Source organism: Pinus tabuliformis, chromosome 4_1, assembly GCF_031772625.1.
Source record: "Pinus tabuliformis cultivar Carrire ecotype Pingquan chromosome 4_1, CPIR1, whole genome shotgun sequence".
NCBI lineage: Eukaryota > Viridiplantae > Streptophyta > Pinopsida > Pinales > Pinaceae > Pinus > Pinus tabuliformis.
This window is the reverse complement of record NC_142303.1, coordinates 902,556,830-902,577,789: the sequence shown is the minus strand read 5'-3', so window position 1 is coordinate 902,577,789 and position 20,960 is coordinate 902,556,830. Positions and strand designations below refer to the sequence as shown.

Here is a 20,960-nt window from a genome sequence, read left to right as displayed (position 1 = left end):
TGAAGATCCTATCTCTCTGGATTTTCTGAACACCTTGGGGAAGTGTGAAAAACAAAGTTCAACCCTCGGCGATTATGTATCCATCGACCATAGAGCAGGATGTGAGTGATTAATCATACCGACCATTCTCTGCTTGATTAGTGTCACTAAATTCGAGATGGGACAAAATCCGTAACTCGGGAGCATTTTCCACATAACAAGGATTGAGGACTGCTCTCTCTGACCAAAGAAGCCAAAACCACATCCACATCGATGACACATATCTAAGAATGTCCTTTATGACCAAAGAGTCATACCAGCACACACGATGGAGGGATTAGTTGAAGGAAAACCAGAATCCCCAAACCTCAAAAAAAGACATCTTAGGATGGCGTTGGGGGTCTCTTGTTTCAATAGCAGTGAGGTGTGTAAATACAATCCAAGTCTACCCTCTGAAAGGTACATATACCCACCAACACCCACCTTATCGCCCATGCTCCCATATGTTTGAGCGACCATTCAAGTCAACCCTATCTACAGTTTTAACTACCACCCATAAGTACGCACATCGTCTTCTTCCACCTTATCCAACCCACAGATTCTACTTGCTTCAACAGGCTTTTGTTCTGCAATCCTGTTATCGCTTCGCTCCATCTTCCATTTTTGTTTTCTGACAACTATTTAAACATGGGAAGGGCGCCTTGCTGCTCTAACGGTGACAGAAACAAAGGAGCTTGGACCAAAGAAGAGGATGACAGGCTTATCCAATATATTAAGGTTCATGGAGAGGGTTGCTGGCGCTCTCTCCCCAAGGCCGCAGGTTTAACATAAACCTATCCCCACACCTGTTTATATTATGTTCTTTTTGCACAGTTTGCTTCAATCTCTTTTGCAACCCTAGCAATGTTGGTAATGGTTAGATGCTAAGGAAGTGGGTTTGATGTTATGTTCACCAGGTCTGCTTCGGTGTGGCAAAAGTTGCAGACTGAGATGGATAAATTATCTTCGCCCTGATCTCAAACGAGGGTTTTTCTCCGAAGACGAAGATGATCTTATTCTCAAATTGCACGCCCTCCTTGGAAATAAGTACTTTTGAATAATATTGTTTGCTTTGTGTTGTCCCTTTCGGCTATTGTGAAGACATTGGAATTGAAGTTAGTCACTGTTTCTTTTTTTGTTTTGGTTTCACTAGCAGGTGGTCTTTGATAGCTGGCCGTTTGCCAGGACGAACAGATAACGAGATAAAGAACTACTGGAACTCGCATCTGAAGCGAAAACTTATCAGCATGGGGATAGACCCCCTAACCCATCGTCCTTTTCAAAAGACTTCTCACCATCATCCCTCTCCTCCACAGAATGTTAGAGAGGCTGAAACAACACGTTCCATTGGGATTGTTCAAGATTTCTTTCGTTGCCCGTCTGAACTTAGCACCAAATCCGAGCAAATTTCAGATGCTGCAAGCGGACTCGCGCAGAATGAGCAACCCCACCCGAACCTGAACCTGAACCTGGAGCTCTCAATAGCTCGCTCCTCAGTCCATGGAGTAGCAGACAAGGAGGACGTTGTTAATTCCCAGCAAGGCGAAAGCGATCCAAGTGAGGGAAAGTGATATTTATGTCATTATGGAGACTGCTCTCCCCCTCCAATGCAACATTGAGATGATATAAATGTCCCTTTCCCGTTCACCAAAACCCTACGGGGCAATACCGAATACATGAAAACCGTTTAGCTCATAGCAAGTCTAGTTTTCAACACTTACTATTACTTAAGGAACGTAAAATGTCTCCAGTCCAATTGATGTATTTTGTGACATTTTGCTTTGTTAGTCACTTACACAAGGTACAAGTTTTGTTAGTCAGTCACCTCACACTTTTGGTGTGAAAATGGCTTCAAGGCTTCCTTTGTATGGATACCAGTTGCATTGGCAATATGTAAAAATGTGACATGTAATGTTTTCTAATGGCAAAGTATATATTTTATGTAATGTTCTCTAATGGCAAAGTATATATTTTGTTATCTAAATTCTAGCTTTTATTTTCAATGCTTTTCGACCATACGGTACCGGGATCGATTATTTTTAATTTGACTGCATCTACGGGTGGCAGATAATTTGGGCTGTACTGTAGTAACTCTCGACTTCGCCTTAAACACTCTAGGCTCTGGGCAAGGGATGCCATTGATGGTCTTCACGATTGTGTCAGTAACGAATTGAGGTCTTCTTGATACAAGATCCCCAACTTTTTATATACGTTTGTCTACATAGAAAGTTTTAATAAAATAGAAATTTATAAGATTAAGAATGTGTAAAGTTGCAATATATATAGTTAGTAGGATGAATGGTTAATTAGCGACAGTTTTCATCCCTTAAAAAATATAAGTAAAACTGAACTTTGATATTTCAAATAGGAAATCTTTATAGGTAATGGAAGGATAAGAGAAATCTAATAACACAAAGTATCATAATTAGTAAGCATGTTGACATCTCTGTGTACGTATACATGAGCCTTTATCCATATTAAAGTATAAGTAAAACTGAACTTTAATGTTTATAGGTAATGGAAGGATAAGAGAAATCTAATAACACAAAGTATCATAATTAGTAAGCATGTTGACATCTCTGTGTACGTATACATGAGCCTTTATCCATATTAAAGCATGTTGACATCTCTGTGTACGTATACATGAGCCTTTATCCATATTAAATCAATTTTTGAAATCTAACATTCATAGATTTAGTTGTTATTTAGTTGTTATTGTTTCATATGAATATGAGTAATTAGAGATCACATTACTACATTTATGTTGGTTTTATTTGCAATGATTTTTAAGGTTATGAATGCTTTGTATAACAAGTCTTTACCCACAAACTCTATAGGGGCTTATCCTTTGAGAAAATTAGTCATAGAGCTCATTTCCTATATGCGAGTGAAGAGAGAGAGAGTTTTCTTTGACAACATTATATGACCCGTGCAATTTTGGAATGAGACTTATTTACTCTCTATGTCTAGTTTTTTTATTTAATAGATAAGTGTGTAATAGAGAAATTATTTTAATAAATGTTAAGTATTAGTATAATATGAAATAAATGTTAAGTAGTAACAAAAGTTATATATTGAGTTATGAAAGTTTACTAATTAATTATTAGTTACAATATGTGGAATTGGAAAATTATATATTTTTTATGGTTCTATAATGCCTATTTATTGAGTAATTGAGTAGGAGGATTTGAGAAAGTTTTTAATTTACTATTATGATATTCTCAAATATCATTACTATGCAAATAGCCATGTTGAGAGCACAACACTCTCTAATATATTGTAGCCATTTGTTATTTCTTGAATAATATATTAAGCAAGTGATTGTTCTATTTTTCTTCTAAAATATGTTTCCCCAAGGAAATCATGTTGTTTAATGGTTGCATATTTCTATGTTGTTCATTACTAAGATTGTGTCTATTTAGCTTCTTGCAGATTTTTATGTCATTGATTGTTGTAGGGAGCAAAGTCCACACCTCTACCTCCCTTCATTTATTACCATGACTTCATCACCTCATATTTAAGTTCTTACGAATAAGACTCTTTAAATGTAATATTGGTTTTAGTGGGAAAATGGGTAGAATGAAATATTTTTATAGATAAATGGTACACACATCTATTAGACATGAAAAGGTTTGATGGAACTAATTTTTAGCCCTTTGAATCTTATGATGAATGATTTTCTCATAGATCTAGATATATGGATTGTAATATTGAGCTATGAAGACAACAGGGTTTTGGATAGAAAGACATGAATCATTATCATGGTTTTGTTTTTTTGATTCAATGTTGTTGAGTTTTTTTTTAAGAGAAAACCATATCAACTCTTTAGGAGAAGTTGGGGGATTTGGACAAAGCTAAATCCTTAGTTAAATTTTTTTTTTGAAAAAAGTTTTTTACCTTGACAATGAACAATGGTAACTTTATAGCTAAGCATTTGAATGTTTTTTTTATTATTGTAAAGTACTTAATCATAGTTGAAGTGAGGATGAATGAGGAGGGTCATTTTATGAGCCTTTTGTTTACTTTTCTAGATTCACAACACAACTTCGTAATGGCCATTGGAAGGAGTATAAAGACATTGGTGCTCAATGAGGTAAAAATAGTCCATGCTCAAAGAAATTGAGGTGGAAAGATGCTAAATACACAATTAAACCTTAAAATTCATAATAAATTGAAGGAGATAGACAAGAAGAGGGAAAAAGTATATGCTAATCCGATGGAAGACCAAGGTCTCCTAGAATATCTAAGGAGAAACATTAGAACTACAAAAATGATAGCTATTTCATAAGAGTTCATGGAAGAAAAATGAGAATAGAAAATGATTATGATGATGCGTTTGAAAAACCTTCATGGGAGGATGGAGGATATTACTGTGTTATAACTCTAGCAACTAATGTAGCCTATAGTGCATGGTTGAGACACTCTATAACTTCCTTGAATATGACTTCCCATTAAGCCACGTTTTTAGTGTATGATAAATATGTTTGTGGAATTGTATTCCTTGGTGATGACTCTCCTCTCAACATAGTATTTCATGGTAGATTCTTGATTAAATTACTTGATGATAGAGTGAAGGGGATTAGTGGATTTATCTACATTTCAATGTTGCCATGAAATTAACATAAGAAATAAAACTTAATGATGCTAGTGTGCAAGTTTTTTTATCAAATAAAAGTTGTAAATTTTTTTTGAGGAGCTATGGAGCTCACTATTGGTGTTCATGTGGGAACTCTATTCCAACTTGATGTATGCAACATTTAGTGCAACAATACTTCAAGTTATACAACAAAGAGAGATGTGGAATTTACAATTTACATTAAAAATATGGACATGACTTTTGGTTACCTAAACAAACCCTCACTTTATAAAACAAGTTACCTATACAGAGCATAATGCTATGACACTGAATGTTGGGTTGTATATGTGAGAAGGGGATATGGACCTTGAGAACAAAAAATATTATTAATGTAATGAGTGAAATTTTTGTCTTCAATTTCATTTTTGGGAGCATTATAAATTTCAAAATATAACCTTGTTCAATTATATTCTAATTCTCACAAATGTCATGGGATGTTGGACATAATTCACACTAGTTAATTAAAGTTCCTTTGATTTCTAATTATTTTTATCATGTGTCATTCTTTAATGATTAATGGAGAAATACATGGGTTTATTTTTCTATAACTATATCTTAAAACATTAGTCAATCTAAGGAGTTTAAAAATTCCATGGAGATTCATATCAATAAGAAGACTATGCTTCTAAGGATTGATAATGATAATGAGTTCTTTTCTATAGAACTTGATATGTTTTGGTAGGAGATAGGAATTGAAATACTTAATACAACTCCATATTCCCATTGGAACAATGAAGTTTCAAAATGAATGAATAGAAAATTGATGGAGAGAGTTAGGAGTATGCTTAGTGGAGTAGGTTTAAAGAGGAATTTCTAGAAAGAAACAATTTATACTACATGTTAATTGATGAATAGGTTTCCCACATTAGATGTTGTGGATAAAACCCCTATGAAGCTCTGGATAATAATGAATATCATACTTGAGCATCTTCATGTTTTTGGTTGTGACACATATACTCATGTACCTAAGCTGAAGCGATGAAAGTTGGGTAGAAAGGAAATGAAACGTATCTTCACTAGCCATGGGCTAGTGTGAAAGTGTAAAAAGTTGGGATCATAGGGATGGGAAAATTTTACATAGTAGAAATGTTACTTTTAGAAAATAAGTCTTCTCACACATTGGTGCAACTAGAAGAGGATAGGAAGAAGTTAGTTTTTTAACTACTTCCCAAGATTGAGAATGCTAAAATAAAAGTTGAACAAGAATTTCACTATGTGCTTGATGTGGGGGGAGCTCATAGAGTTTGGAAGAGGAAGATGAAAATACACCTTAAACCTTAAGGAATCCCTCTTATAAAATAGAGAAACAATATGTGTATAATTATAGTTCACCAAATTTCATGTATGCACTAGCTTTGTGTGCTAACTCCAATGAGTCTAAAATTGAAAGAGAGAATGAAGGGGGATAGTAAGCATCCTTGGATATTGGGCATGGATGAGTAGATGGTTGATATTGGAGTGAATGATACATGTGACTTGGTACCATTTCCTAATGGTTAGAAACTTAATCAAAGTAAGTGGGTGTTCAAAAGGAAAGTGGGTTCATATGGCAGCATTTAAAAGTTCAAGGCAAGGTTGGTTGCATAAGGATATTCCTAGGTAAAGGGAATTGAACGTGGTGAGGTTTTTTACTTTGTTGCTAAGCTATCACCTATCATATTTATGTTACATAGTGAGGGAATTTGAATTAAATATATAGTAAATAGATGTGAAAACAACATTCCTACATGGATACTTGAAGGAAGAGATCTATATGACATAGCCAAAGCATTACATTGAAAAACGTAAAGAGTCACTCGCCTACAAAATTAAAAAATACTTTTATATGGTATGAAATAGTGTCCAGGATTATGTATTTAGAAGTTTGATTCCTTTTATGTTGGGATTGGGATTTGTGAGATCCAAATTAGACCACTGTGTATATTATGAATATGATGGTGGTCATTCCCTCATTATCACTTTGTATGTAGATCATATTTTATTTTTAAGTAATGGAAATGATTTGAAGTCTTATCTATTGATGGAATTTGACATGAAGGACAATTGCAAATATATATTAAGAATGCATACTAGGAGAGATAGATGTAATATAAAGCATTATTTGAGTTAGAGTAAGTATGTGAAGTCTATGCTATAGTGTTTTGGCATGGAAGATTCTAGAACATTGAGTGTTCAATTTCTATAAGCTTTCAGTTGAGTGGTGCCTTACAACATCCATGGATTTGAGAGAATATGTCTAATCCTTATGATATTGCAATTGATATCTTGATACATTCTATGGTATATACTAAATTAGGCATTCCCTTATTAGTGGGAGGCTTGAGTTGATTCATTGCTAATCCTGGATGTGAAGATCAAGATATAATGAGGAGGGTTTTCAAGTATTTGGGAGGTACTTTTGAATACTCCATCATTTATCATAGTTATGTTTTAGGTAACCAAAACTTAGTTGACATAAAATATTATGTGGATTATGATTGAGGAAAGGATGTAGAAAGAAGAATATATATATATATATATATATATATATATATATATATATATATATATATATATATTTCTTTACTACTTGGTGGAACAACAAGTTAGATGAAAAAGTGACAAGCTGTGGCTAGTTTTTTCCATTGAAAAGGTATGGTATATCACAATTACTCATGCATAGAAGGAGATCAATTGACTTATGAAATTATGTTCACATGTAGAGCTAACTTAAAGATATATTGCAATTGTGATAGTAGTGGTTATATTTGTTTGGCTAAGAACTTGACCTTTCATGCAAAGACAAAGCATATTGATATCCAATACCATATCTATCAAGAAATGGTAGTTTATGGAAAGATGTCAACGAAATATTCACAATATATAGAACGATGTAGATGTGTTGGAAAAAAAACTCATGGGTAAATCGGAGTGGTGCTATGAGCATTTGGTTCTTATGGCCTTTATAAATTATCTTATTTTTTTAATTTCTTCTCCTTTTGAGTGTGGCAAGGTATATGCCGAATGAGAGAATGTTGTCTTAGGTGCTCCACACACCTTGCAGTTTCACAACCTAGAAATTATATCAATAAATATTGAGGACTAGTAGGTAATGAAGAAATGTTAAGAAACAATAATACATAAATTATTTGTAGTTAGTTTCCGACATGTAATTTTTTTTTTTTTTTTTGTATCTAAAGGAATCGACAACTAGGTCAAGCTCTAATACTTGTGTGACATAGGGTCAATTCCAAATATAACTTCTAGGTGAACCCATGCACACCCACTCACCACCCATACGAAATTTTGAACCTTAAAACTTTACAAAGACTTCATATCACAATGACTACCAATCTAGCTAACCCCCTCCATCATGTACAACTAAAAAACCATAAAAAGATTTTAATTTTATTATGTCCATTTACATCCATAAAAATATTTTGATTTTATTATGTCTATTTAATGAGTACTTGAGTTAGAATAATTAAGAAACAATTTAATTTACTAATATTTTATGTTGTAAGCATTTCTCACTTACCTTTCTACTATTGTAAAGAAAATCACCCAACACTTTTTATGAATAATTTATGTTGGCCTTTAGCTCAAGTCTTAGAAGCACATATTGTGTTTGTGGCAGTATCGAGTTCAAATGTTTAGAGACATGCTTTGCTTGGTGAAAATTGTGGACAAAGCTCTACTAAATAGTCCCATAACTATTTTGTTGAAATAATATATATATATATATATATATATATATAATATATATATAATCAAATTCAAAATTAAATTTCACCATATACACTAACCAAATCTTACATTTAAAATTATATTGTAAAATGCTATTTTTATTCTTACCAATAATGATAATAAAAAAGACTAGTGTCTATGAGGTCACTTTTATTTAAATAAATATAAATTTATTTTGAAATATAATAATGTTTTGATAATTAATTTTAAAAATAAATTAAATTAAGTAAAATATAATAAAATAAGACTTTTACCTTTTTTTCCCTATTGAAAGAAAATTTTGGAATAAAATTTAATAATAAATATATTTATGAGAATGGTATAATTCATTAATTTCTCAATATTAATTTGATAGGTAATATTTAAATAAAATATTAAAAAAACATTTTAATATTCCTTATAAATTGAATATTTTAATTCAATTTAAAATAAAATAATTTTATATTAATTTTTGAAAATTAAAATAATTAAAAAAAATATAAAAAACATAATAAATATAAAAATTACATATAATCATTAAAATTACAAATAAAATTTAAATAAAATATTATAATATTTTATTAAAAAACTGAAAATTTATTTATATATATATTAAAAAATTGTTTTTGATTAACAAAAAGATGTGTGATTATTTTATGGAAAACATACTAGAATTATAATGGGCCAAATTCATACATATATATTAAGAACCAATATAAATTTAATTTAATTCCCAATCTATTATGAACTCAACAAAATCACTTCTTTTAGGTTAAACAAATTTGCAATTTGAAAAATCAATTTAGTAATGAATATATATTTATAACCCCATCATGTATACAATATCGTCAAGTTGTTATTATACTAATAATAAATTCACCCACGAACAAACAGTAAAATGTCACATAATAAAACGATACTCTTCCACCAAATATTCTACCTCTATCGTGCACGAGAAAAGGTCACAGAATATCACAATATTCTTCCACTAAAAATTCTCAGATTGGAATCCGTTTTCATTATTTTGATATTGCCCGTAGGGTCAGATTGGCATCCGTTTTCATTACCTTGGTCTTGACCCTGTGGGATTTTCACGGATGCAAGAGTGCTTAGGCTTGATGGGATTTAACTACATCCTCCTTCCCAGCCGCGTCGTTATTGTCAGCTCCAGTTCAGGATTAGGTTTAGGTCGGGAAAATCGTCCGCCGCTGTCCGCTGGCGCATCTCATGCAAACTTGATATTCCGTGGATGTAAATGATGATGGCCACAACTCTATTGAAATGACCGATGCCGAAGGGGATCGACTTCCACGCTGATAAGCTTTCTCTGAAGATGACCAGTCATATCGTTATCCGCTTTTTTTTTTTCCAACTGAAGACGAAGAAATTGAGCCTAGAGCCGCTCTCAGACTTAACTTTACTGATGCGAATCAAATCTCCACATATAACTGTGCCACTCAACCGAACAGACCTCCACATATAACTGTTCCACTCAACCAAACTTCCACATGTAACCCTTCTGCCACAGCCTCAAGACTAGCAACATCGTTATTCCTTTGCCCTGGCAAACGACCAGCTATCAGAGACCACCTATAACTGAAAATGAAAACACGAAAAAAACGAAAAAAAAAACTTTCAGTATCTTGAATCCAAATACGTTCACGAAAAAAATTAAGCAGAGGGAATAAAGATGGACGACTGGACAATTTATCCATCTCGGCCTGCAACTTTTGGCACATCGAACCAGACGTATGACACCACCAGCACTGCCTGAGCATCAAATCACAAAGAACATCGTTCAAGGAAAATCGAATGGAAACCGTACCGGTTGCAGAGCAAAAAGCCGTGGAATCAAGTAGAATTGATGTGTTAGATACCGTGGAAGAAGTAGGTGGGCCGCGGGCATACTTATTTGTGGTAGTTAAAAATGTGTGGGTGTTGTTGATCAGGGAGAGTAGACATGTCGTTGGCCAGAATGGTCGCTCGAACTTTATGGGGGTAGAGGTTATAACGTCGGTGTTGGTGGGTAAATGCTTTTTGAACACAAAGGTGCTATGCACAATTTATGAAAAGAATAGGCCCTAATGAGATGTTGACGTGGCTCTATCTGTGGTAGGTATGGGCTATGTTTTTGGGTAAGGTTAAAATTATTATTTGACTTGTAAAATTCAGATCTAATTTGATACGAGATCAAAGATATCTATCAAAAGTGATTTTTTTGCTATATGGATTGTTTTCTAGGTTAAAATTATTTTTGGCCCTATTGAGATGTTGACGCGCCTCTATAATGTTCTTTGAATTTTTAGAGTTCTCAAAGTACATAGCCATGGTAAGAGTTTGTATCTTTGGTATGTTTGGAGATATTTTTTTTTGGGAAAGGTTAAAATTATTATTTGATTTTATAATAAAATTTAATATTATTTTTGATATGAAATTAAAGATGAATTGTTTTTTATATGGATTGTTTTTATGTTAATTTAATAATATATTACTTATTATTAAATTTTGGGGTTTAAGAATTTTTCTCCTTTATAGTTAGGGATTTGAATTTTGGATTTCTTAGTTTTCTCAAGACTCACATTACTTCATCATCAATTGAGTTGTCCTAATTAGAACTTTTATATTAAAATTATTATTTCACTTTAAAATAAAATTTAAAAATACTTTGATATGAAATAAAAAATATATATTAAAAATAATTTTTTTCTATATAAATCAATAATAAATTATTTTACCCCGGATGCGGGAGTTAGATGAACATTTAATGCACCTTGGCTATCGAATAAGCAGGTGGCTGATCCATATGCCAACCTGCGCCTTCCCCTGTGGGAATTTAAGGCACGTTACTGCTCCTCGACCCGCGCCATCAACCAGCAGGGACAACTGAGAAATTCTCTGCAAATTCAGAAATATGGAGCAAAACCCCTTCCATTCACCCGTTCGGCCTCTCAGTTGCTCTTGCCACCCCTCTCTAGCAGAGCCGAGCCTTCGCACTGCTACGGGAAGACGTTGCAGATTCCTCTGCTGTGTCGACCTGGGCAATGGTCATCATTTTTCATAGTCCTTTCTCTGCAACCTGCATTTTGAGGTCTCGACCCCTCTGTCCGGCCCGAATTTGAATTACCTTGTTCCTCTCAACATCCCCTCTGCCGTTCTTGCCCCGCCTCCTGCCCCTGATACTCACCGCTCGCTGCAGCTTTCTAGTTGGAGAATCATGCGCCAATGCCATCGAATGCGATGCAGGCGAGGTGGTAGTCGGGGTGGCGCCACTCGCCCCTCGACTGTGCCCCCTTCTGTCTCCACTTCCCCGTCCACCTCCCCTCCCCCAAGCCCCTCCTCTTCCCCTTCCATGGCTGTTATCCGGACACCTGCACCGGCTGAGGTAGAATGGGCACCAGCGAGGTTCGATGTTCTCGTGGAGTCGCCCAGCACACGACTTCCACTGCTTCTTCCCAACAAGCACAATTCACGTTTCACTGCTCCATGGATAGGCCGGTCATCATTGCCACCGTCACAGTGGACTTCAGAGAGGTAATTGGCTCATGTACAGAACCAGAGCTCAGCCCAGAAATGAACCAGGCTCCTCCAGCACTCGTCAAATTTCAAGGGGAGCCGAGCTCTAGCCACCCGCCGAGAAACATGGACCACTCGTCGAGTAGCTGACAACAAACCCTGAGAAGCGATGCTGTGAGGAAAGACAAAGGAATACAAGTGGAGGTCCGTGAGCCTCAAGACACTGCAGGTGGCGGGCATTCAACGGACACTGGTTCAGAAGAATATGGCTAGTGTCCGATCGTGGAAGAGAAGCCACCAACCTAAGCCACCTAGCTGCTGCATGCCAGGTCACATGTCGGGTTCTGAGTTCCAGTTTTGTTTATTTTCAGTCAATTTTACTATGGTCAATTTTGAGTTTAGAGTCCAGCTCGGGTTCCGAGTTCTAGCTCTCTTGGGCTATTTCACTGTGGTTAATTTTGAACTATACTATGGGTTTTACTGTGGCTTTCTTTCTGAATTTTACAGTCTTTATACAGTGTTAATTTTGGTAAAAAATTTTGATTTCTAGAACTGTAGCCCCTACGTGGGTAAAATGAACCTTTTTCTTAACTCGTTCTCGAACTGGTTTCCCCAACTGGGGCAGTCGCGATGTCAAGAATTGTTGTTTCAAATGGTCATATAGCTGACCTAGTACCGTAGAGGCCGGTGCCTCTTTGGATATTATGTCATTATTAATAGATCAGTTTTACATAGAAAAAAAATAATAAATAATTTTAAATAATCTTATTTATATGTTTATATTTATGGAGAAAAACATAATTATAATTTTTTAAATATCTATAATAAATTTATATTATATTTAAATAAATTATTTTAAATAATCTTATTTTAACGTTTATATTTATGGAGGAAAATATAATTATAATTTTTTAAATATTAAATTACATTATTTATGTTTATAATAAATTTATATTATATTTAAATGTGATTAATAATATTAATATTTATTTGGTTTATTTAATAATATTAATATTTATTTTTATAATGATTTTATAGTTTGTTTTAATTTTACGATATATTATAATAAGATTTATGATTTTATTTTTTAATATAAAATAAATTTGTTTACAAAGATAAATTAACAATTTTGATTTTTATATAATGGAAAAAAGTTATATAGTCATCCCAACTATAGTGATCTTGGTGGGCTTCTTTCTCTTCTTTTTTACTAGAGAGATAATATTCTAAAGAATTACAGTTAGATTCCCATTATCATATATGTTAATTGGAATTATCTTCTATGGTTAGGTAGAATGGTTGTTATCTATCCCATTTAGGTTCAATTCTTTATGAGTAACAAGGTGATGAAAAATATTGTTATAATGGTTGAGAGAGAATAATTCCCCCCATAAATATATAATTTTTTTTATTTTTTATTTAATATAATTTTCTTTACTATGATATTTTATAAATCTTTTCAGAATAAACACAATTAAGATTGAGATTGGAAAAACATATCTCATTATGACTCTTAAAATAGATTTTTCTCATTATTATTAACCACTAAAGAAACACTTCTTATTAAATTTGATAAGGTATTATTAGAATATTATTTTCTTTCTAAATTGAAAAGTATGTTATTAAGATTTTATTATAATTATTAATTTGGGTAAACGAGAATGTTGTTGCCAAGCTTAAGGCCACAAAGGGTTGGTCTAAATAAATTAAATGTAATATTAGTGTTAAGGGTGTCCCCTTTCCCCTACCCTTGTTGGTATTTACATCTGCTCCAAGATGGGTATGACTATTAATACTGATAAGAATAAAGTCATGATAATTAAATCCAAAAAGATCAACATGATAATTTCATCTATGATAAATAATTAGCTATTGACATTCATCATTAGCTCAAATAGAATTATATCATTGAGAAAAGGAATATTGAGGGTTGGAAAGCTTACTATGTGCTTGAAAACATTTGTAAGTCGTCTGAAATTTGGGTTTGGAGTAAAAAGAAGTTCCTCTTCGAGACTCTCATCGCTCGTGTTATTTTGTATGGATGTGAGGTTTGGGGTTCTAGTATATCTAGAGAATTGTGGGGGAAGATCGAGTTGATCCAAAAGAAATTTAGAACCTACAATCTCAAGATTAAAGGAAACACTCATTGTCATATTCTCTTGATTGAAGCTAGCCTTTCCCCCATGGAAATCATGACTATGTTTAGGCATTTGATGTATAAGAAGAAGCTTTACAATATGGAAGCTAAGAGGTTCCCCAAACTCGCTTCTACCTCTAGCCAAAATCCCCACCTCCGGCTGACGCAAGGATGACACAAGGATGGCTAGTCTTGGTTCAAATATTGGGGGGTAAAGGAGGAGATCATCTCGGAGAAGAAGGCTAATATTAAAAATAATATTACTTTCATGTTTGAGGATAAGTTATGAATGATAAAAATATAGAGGGGAAAAGGAAGATAAGGTATTATAAGAGGGCGATCAACCCCATTCTTGCTAATGAGAATTACCTTTCTGTGTTAACAAGTGCTAAGAAGATAATGAACATAATAAATATAAGAACTAATTCTCATGAGATTTGAAGTGAAACTACTATTGGTCTATTCCCAAAACACTTTGCGTGAAGCAATTTTTCACCTTTGTGATAATAAGAGAGTTAAAGATCAAAAATAATTTCCCTTGGATTTCCCGACTCTTACTCATATCTTCTCCCATTTCCAAAACATTTTCCACACTACCAACATTCTTCACTTGCTAAGTCAACAAAAGTATAGTGATATTAGAACGTTTCTTTCCCTTTTTTTATCATAGAAATAAAATATTAAACAATCTCAATTAACATCTTACCTTAAGGTCTGATAGACCACATTGGTCTTAGTGGATATTCATCATCATCCTCGTCGTCGTCGTCGTCGTCGTCATCATCATCATCATCATCATCATCATCATAATCATCATCATCATCATCATCATCATCATCATCATCATCATCATCATCATCATCATCATCAATTCTTTTATTTTTAATTTAGAAAATATATATTACCTTAAACAAATTATTATAGGTGTATAGTTATTAGTATTTTAATTAATAATTTTGAAAGACCAAGTTAATAATACAGATATAATTTTTTATGGCTCATGATACTAGTTTTTATGTAAGATTTATATAAGTAAGTAAGTCTGAGCATATTAGAGATTTTTTTTTTAAATATATTACTTCAAATGAATTTTTGTAGTTATATTATTTGTAATGTCCTACTTGATCATATTATCTTCATCATATTATTAACATGCCTACCGAATGATTTATATTTTTCTTACTTATAATAAGTATATAGTTGTACTTAATTACAATAAGTATTATTAGTATACATAAGAGGTATGCATATGTTAGCTACATATCCACACCTTGCATGAATACATAGTATTCTAAAACTTAAAGTGTTGGATGATTAAATAAATGATTAGTCATGATTAATAAATAGTTAATCTTAAAACATGATTTATAATTAATAAATATATTTTAAACATGGTTTATTTAACTATTAAATTAATTACATTCCTCAAGTTCGACTAACATCTCTAAAATAACAATATTGAATAGTAACATTTATTAAAATCATATTAATTATTAAATGGTGATATTTTTTTAAATAATAATATTATTAAATGAAACATTTATTATAATCATATTAATTATTGAATGATAATATTTTATTAAAATAATATTATTCTGAATGGTAATACCTTATTAAATTATAAAAAGTGGGTGGGGAATCTACCACTCGAATGTGATGGAAGAGATAAGGGGTAGTTGGAGGGATAAGAAGGGCTAGGCTCTACGAGGTGTTAGGAGGGTGGAAGTCAATAATATTGAAGTTGAGGATGGGGGGCATCAATTAGGGGCAATGGGGACAAATGACAAAGGAAAGATAAAATGAGGAAGGAGGGATGGAAGAAGGGGGCTCTTGATTTTTTGGGGCGGGGGGGGGGGGGGGGGGGGGGGTGGGGGGGGCCTTTTTTGTTGTCATGGGGGATTTTATAGTGGGGCGAAAGAGATACCATGGAGAAATCAAATTGCTATCTATTGGAGAGGGATGTATCTAAATCAAACCTGTACACACTGCGACTTGTTGGACTTGGGTTTAGAGTGCTAGGGAACTTGTGGAGGTTCCCTACGCTAGGAAGGAATTCCTAGTTGGCTAGGAGGTAAATTCAGTCGAGTAGCCCCAGTAGGAACACCCCTAACTCAACCACTAGATAAGGTATTCTACAGTTTATTATTTGACTTATGTAAATTGTTATGATTTGTATAATATGTTGCAGATCAAATTTATGTACATGCGAGTGATGTTTTATAAACATGAAATTTTCCTTGTTATGATTTTTTTTGTGAAATTTATTTGAATGAATGCAACAATAGTTAGAGGACCCCTCATTGGGTCCTCACATGTGGTGTCAGCTACGAATTCCCCTCAATAATCCCCCCAATTCTTGGATTTAAGGCTATTGAATCCCACTGCTATGACACCTCCTCAAGCCTCCCCCTTCTTATCCATCAAGTACACATTGTCCCTTCACTAACATTTGAGTGGTACAATCACCACCGAGCTTTTATTATTTCAATAACATAGTGCCATTCAAAATAACATTATTTTAATAAAATATCACCATTTAATAATATTATTATTTTAATAAACTATCACCATTCAATAGTTAATATGATTTTAATAAATGTTCCCATTCAATAATATTATTTTAGAAATGCTAGTCAAACTCGAGGAACATTATTAATATAATAGTTAAAGAATCATGTTTAAAATTTAATTGTTAATTATAAATCATGTTTTAAGGTTAATTAATTACTAATCATGATTAAATCATCCAACACTTTAAGATTTAGAATACTAGTGTATTCATGCGAGGTGTGGGTATGTAGCCTTCATACACATACCTCATATGTATATTAATAATACTTATTGTAATTAAGCACAAAGTAAATCACTCAACATGTAGACTAGTAAGCAAGGAACTAACTAGGGGTCCTCTAAGTACTACTGCATTCATTAAAAAAAATTTCACAAAAAAAATTTGGAGTAAGGAAAATTTTATGTTTATAAAACAACATCACTAGCATGTACATAAAATTTGACCTACAAGATAAAAATTGATTTGAAATATTTTATACATTTCATTGTAACAACTTACATAAACAAAATAATAAATTGAAGAATACATGATCTAGTGGATCGGTTGGGGATGCTCCTCTTAGGGCTAGCTGACTAAATTTACCTCCGAGTGAAGGAGGAATGACTACATAGCCCGAGGAACCTCCATAAGTTCCCTAGCCATTCAATATAAATTCCAACTAGACGTATTGTGTCCATGTTAGATATAGATGCACCGCTCTCCAATAAATCCCATTTTGAGTTCTCCCTGGTATCTCTTTCATCCCACTCCAAAATGCTTGAGGACAACAAAAAAAACCCAAAACAAAATAGGCTCCTTCCATCCCCTTTCATTTTTTTATCCTTCCTTCATCAGTGTTACCCACTTCCCCTCATGAGTTCCCCCAACCTTGCCTTTAATGATATTAACTTCAATCCCCTAACACCTCCTCAAGCATACCCCTCATTAACATTCAAATGGTACATTCCCCACCCATGTTTTGTTAATTAACTAAAGTAGTATCATTCAAAATAATAGTATATTAATAATATATAACCATTTAATAATTAATATGATTATAATAAGTGTTCGTATCTTGTTTCATCAAGAAGAAAGATCAGATGATCACGATTAGACCTTCCCTTGTGAGAAGAAAGATAAATACATTCAAAAGTAAAAGGTTTATAATATAGTTCTTGATATAAAGATACTTATATTCCAAGTTTTCATTTTTATTCAGAGTAATACAAAACAACCTTCTCGCTCGATAGTGGCGGTTGTCCTCATATTTACCTAGGATAGTAGAAAATGAACGATCAATGGAGATGGGAAACCTCTTTTTTTTTTTATGATCATTCCAATATCTATTGGACCAACCTAGATAGTTGTATTCTTTCAACAATAAAAATATATAGTGTTCATCTAGATATATGATAGGTGCCTCGATTATTCGAAATTTATAAGCATGAAAAGGAGAGGATGTCCTTATATTTTTGTATGTATAGTTGGTTGAAGATACGGTGATCAATTTTTTAAAATATTTTTTTATATAGTTTGGGATATATATATATATATATATATATATATATATATTGTGATCAATTTTTTAAAATATTTTTTTATATAGTTTGGGATATATATATTATTCACATTAGTACCTAATTTAATCAATTAGTAAAAAAAATAGATAAATGGTTATATTAATTAACTTTAATGTAATTAAATAAATATATTTTTATAATATTAATTAGGGTTATGAAAGAAAGTAATTTGATGCTAAAAATATATTTGAGGGTTACTATTAGTACGTTTTAATGGTTTCTTAGCTAGTGATGGGAGAGGAATTAATAAATCCATGAGGATCTGCTCAGTATTAGTAACACATGTTTACAAGCATATCAAAAGGAAAAGTACACCTATAATTTTGTAAACATGTATGAGTTGAGTAACAAATGAAAAGGTTTTAGGTGGTGCTAATAAGTATTGTATTCCATGCAGATATTTGAGCAATTCAAAATGGTGAGAATGCGAGGAAATCAAGTTCAAGTAAGGTCAACCCAAGGACCATTGCCTCCAAATAACCCCTGCCATCACTGGAGTTGGCTCCCATATTATGCTCCCTAGAGGTAATTAATGAGTCATTAAGAGGGAACCAAACAAATGAGGTGGAAGTAGGTCACAATCCATTAGGGGTAGGAAACCATAGAGGATCGAGAAAATATAATAGAAGACATTACTAGGGAGCTCACAAATATCAATCTCCAAAAGTTTGCAGGAGGTCATGCTAGTGAATGAGTAGAAGACAGGTTGGAGGGAATGAGAAGGTGTTTCACACTAAGAGAATATAATTCAATTCAAAAGTGAAGATAGTGATATTCCAACTAATTGATAGTTCCCTGAACTAGTGGGAAAACTACACCTCACTCCTGACATAGTTACCTAGGAAAAACGTATTTCATTAAATTTGGAATTAAATAATGGATCTAAAATTTAAAAATAACCAAAAGGCTCAATTCTAATGATGTCCTTGTAATAAAAATCAAATTTTAATAAAATATGTGTTTAATGGGAATTATTCAACAAATATTTAGGAAGAAATATCTACCAAAATGTTATGAAGAAAAACAGGTAGGAGCCTTCCATTCTTTGGTACATGGAAACCACACAGTAGAGGAATATGAGATTATATTCATGGAATTTATCAAGTATATATCCTACATGGATACTAATCAACAACAAGTATATCATTTAATATATGGATTGAAACTTAAGATTAGGGAAATCTTCTCAATGTGGAAACCATCCTCAATTCTAGAAGTTGTTGAACATGTTTGGTGTGTGGAATAGAACTTAGACATGAAAGGGGGAAACATAAACATTTTTTCACAACAACTAAGGCTTATGAGGAAGGTCCCTCATACCTTCTCTAGGGGACGAATTTTGAGGCCACCTCCATATGGAAATAGGGTTGTACCTAGAGCATAGGTCAGAGGGATTTTAATTGTTGGTAGTGCAACTTCACAAACTTGTGTAATTCAAGGTTAGATCTCATGAGCTAAAATTATTGAGTAGGGGTCTGAGGGGAATGATATCTTTCCAAAGAAACCCACACCATTTTATTCAGTGTCTACCACACATTAATTGTTGGGGATGTGGGGGACCTCATTACTAGTGCGATTGTCTTAAGTTACAAACTGGTAACGACCATAAAGAAGGAAAATCAGGAAAGGAAGGAGCATGAAACCACCATGAGATATATACACAATTGATAACTAACAATTTAAACACCAATCTATCATGGTAGAAACCTTAGGTATGATAAACCATGTAAAAGTTTATTTTTATTTATTTATTTTGGTCCTATATATAGTTTCATTTCACTAGTTGCATTAGAAAAATGTGGGTTGGTATCCTATGGGCATGATGAGTTTAAACAAGTCAAAATTGCTTCTAAGATAAAAAAATTAGTAGGACTTAGTGTTCACCATGCAAGGAAAAGCTTAGGGTGTGTTCAACTAAGTTGAAGATATTTGTCATGACACTGGGGAAGTACAATGAAATCATCAGAATGGACTAGAAACCTAACAAGCATTGGTAGACTATTTCAAAAAGAACATGATTTGTCTAGATGATGAAGGAAGGTTAATTGAGATTTTTGTTGTCAAAAGAGGATTGTCCCTACAATTCATTTCGACAATGAAAGTAAAAAGTTGTCTTCATCAAGTATGTTAACTATATGTGGCTAAGGTTATAAGTGACTAGAGAGGACCCTCCCTAAATAAACACCTAGTTTTGTCATAAGTTGAGGATGTTTTCCCTAAGGAATTACCTAGATTACCACCTCTAAGGGAGATATATTCAACAATCAACCTAAAACCTGGTGCATATCCAATATCCAAGATACAGATTAGGATGAAATCTCCAGAACTTTGTGACTTGTAGATGTCGTTAAAATAACTTTTATTCTAGGGATTTATCATACCTAGTATTTGATGTTGGGGTACGCTAGTGATTTTTGTCAAGAAGAAGAATGGTTCCTTAATATTATGCATAAACTATAGTGACTTGAACCGAGAAACAAAAAATAGGTACCCAAGACCAATAATAAATAACCTCTTTGACCGAATTAAAGGAGCAATGATTTTCTAAAAGGTCGATATGCGATATGGATACTGTAAAAACTCTCACTGTAGATTAATCTGATTATGCAATTTACTAAAAAAAAATACTTAATCTACTTCTACAATCAAACTTACGAAAGCTTAATCGATTTGAGCAAGATCAAACAGAACACATATAACAAAGAAGAAGAATCAATCACACATGAAACACAGAAGAATACTCCGGGGAAAGCCTCAGCTAAAAACCCTGCTATCTGTATTATCATACAAGTGGAAATATTTCAGGATTATACAAAGCTT

The 20,960-nt window shown here is 33.0% G+C and overlaps 1 protein-coding gene across 1 annotated transcript; it reads left to right on the top strand.

The window, feature by feature from the left end:
• Positions 1-541: 541 nt before the first annotated feature.
• Positions 542-1,964, top strand: LOC149179075 (transcription repressor MYB4-like). Its single transcript, XM_089423771.1, has 3 exons — positions 542-799; positions 936-1,065; positions 1,172-1,964. Exons 1-3 carry the CDS (start codon positions 667-669, stop codon positions 1,587-1,589), a joined length of 681 nt encoding a protein of 226 aa, XP_089279897.1. The 5' UTR covers positions 542-666; the 3' UTR covers positions 1,590-1,964.
• Positions 1,965-20,960: the final 18,996 nt, after the last annotated feature.

Bases quoted from the DNA above. Each gene is read 5' to 3' on its own strand.
- LOC149179075 (XM_089423771.1), top strand. From the start codon at position 667: ATGGGAAGGGCGCCTTGCTGCTCTAACGGTGACAGAAACAAAGGAGCT. The intron at 800-935 runs GTTTAACATAAA...TATGTTCACCAG, and splicing joins CTCTCTCCCCAAGGCCGCAG to GTCTGCTTCGGTGTGGCAAA. The intron at 1,066-1,171 runs GTACTTTTGAAT...TGGTTTCACTAG, and splicing joins CACGCCCTCCTTGGAAATAA to CAGGTGGTCTTTGATAGCTG.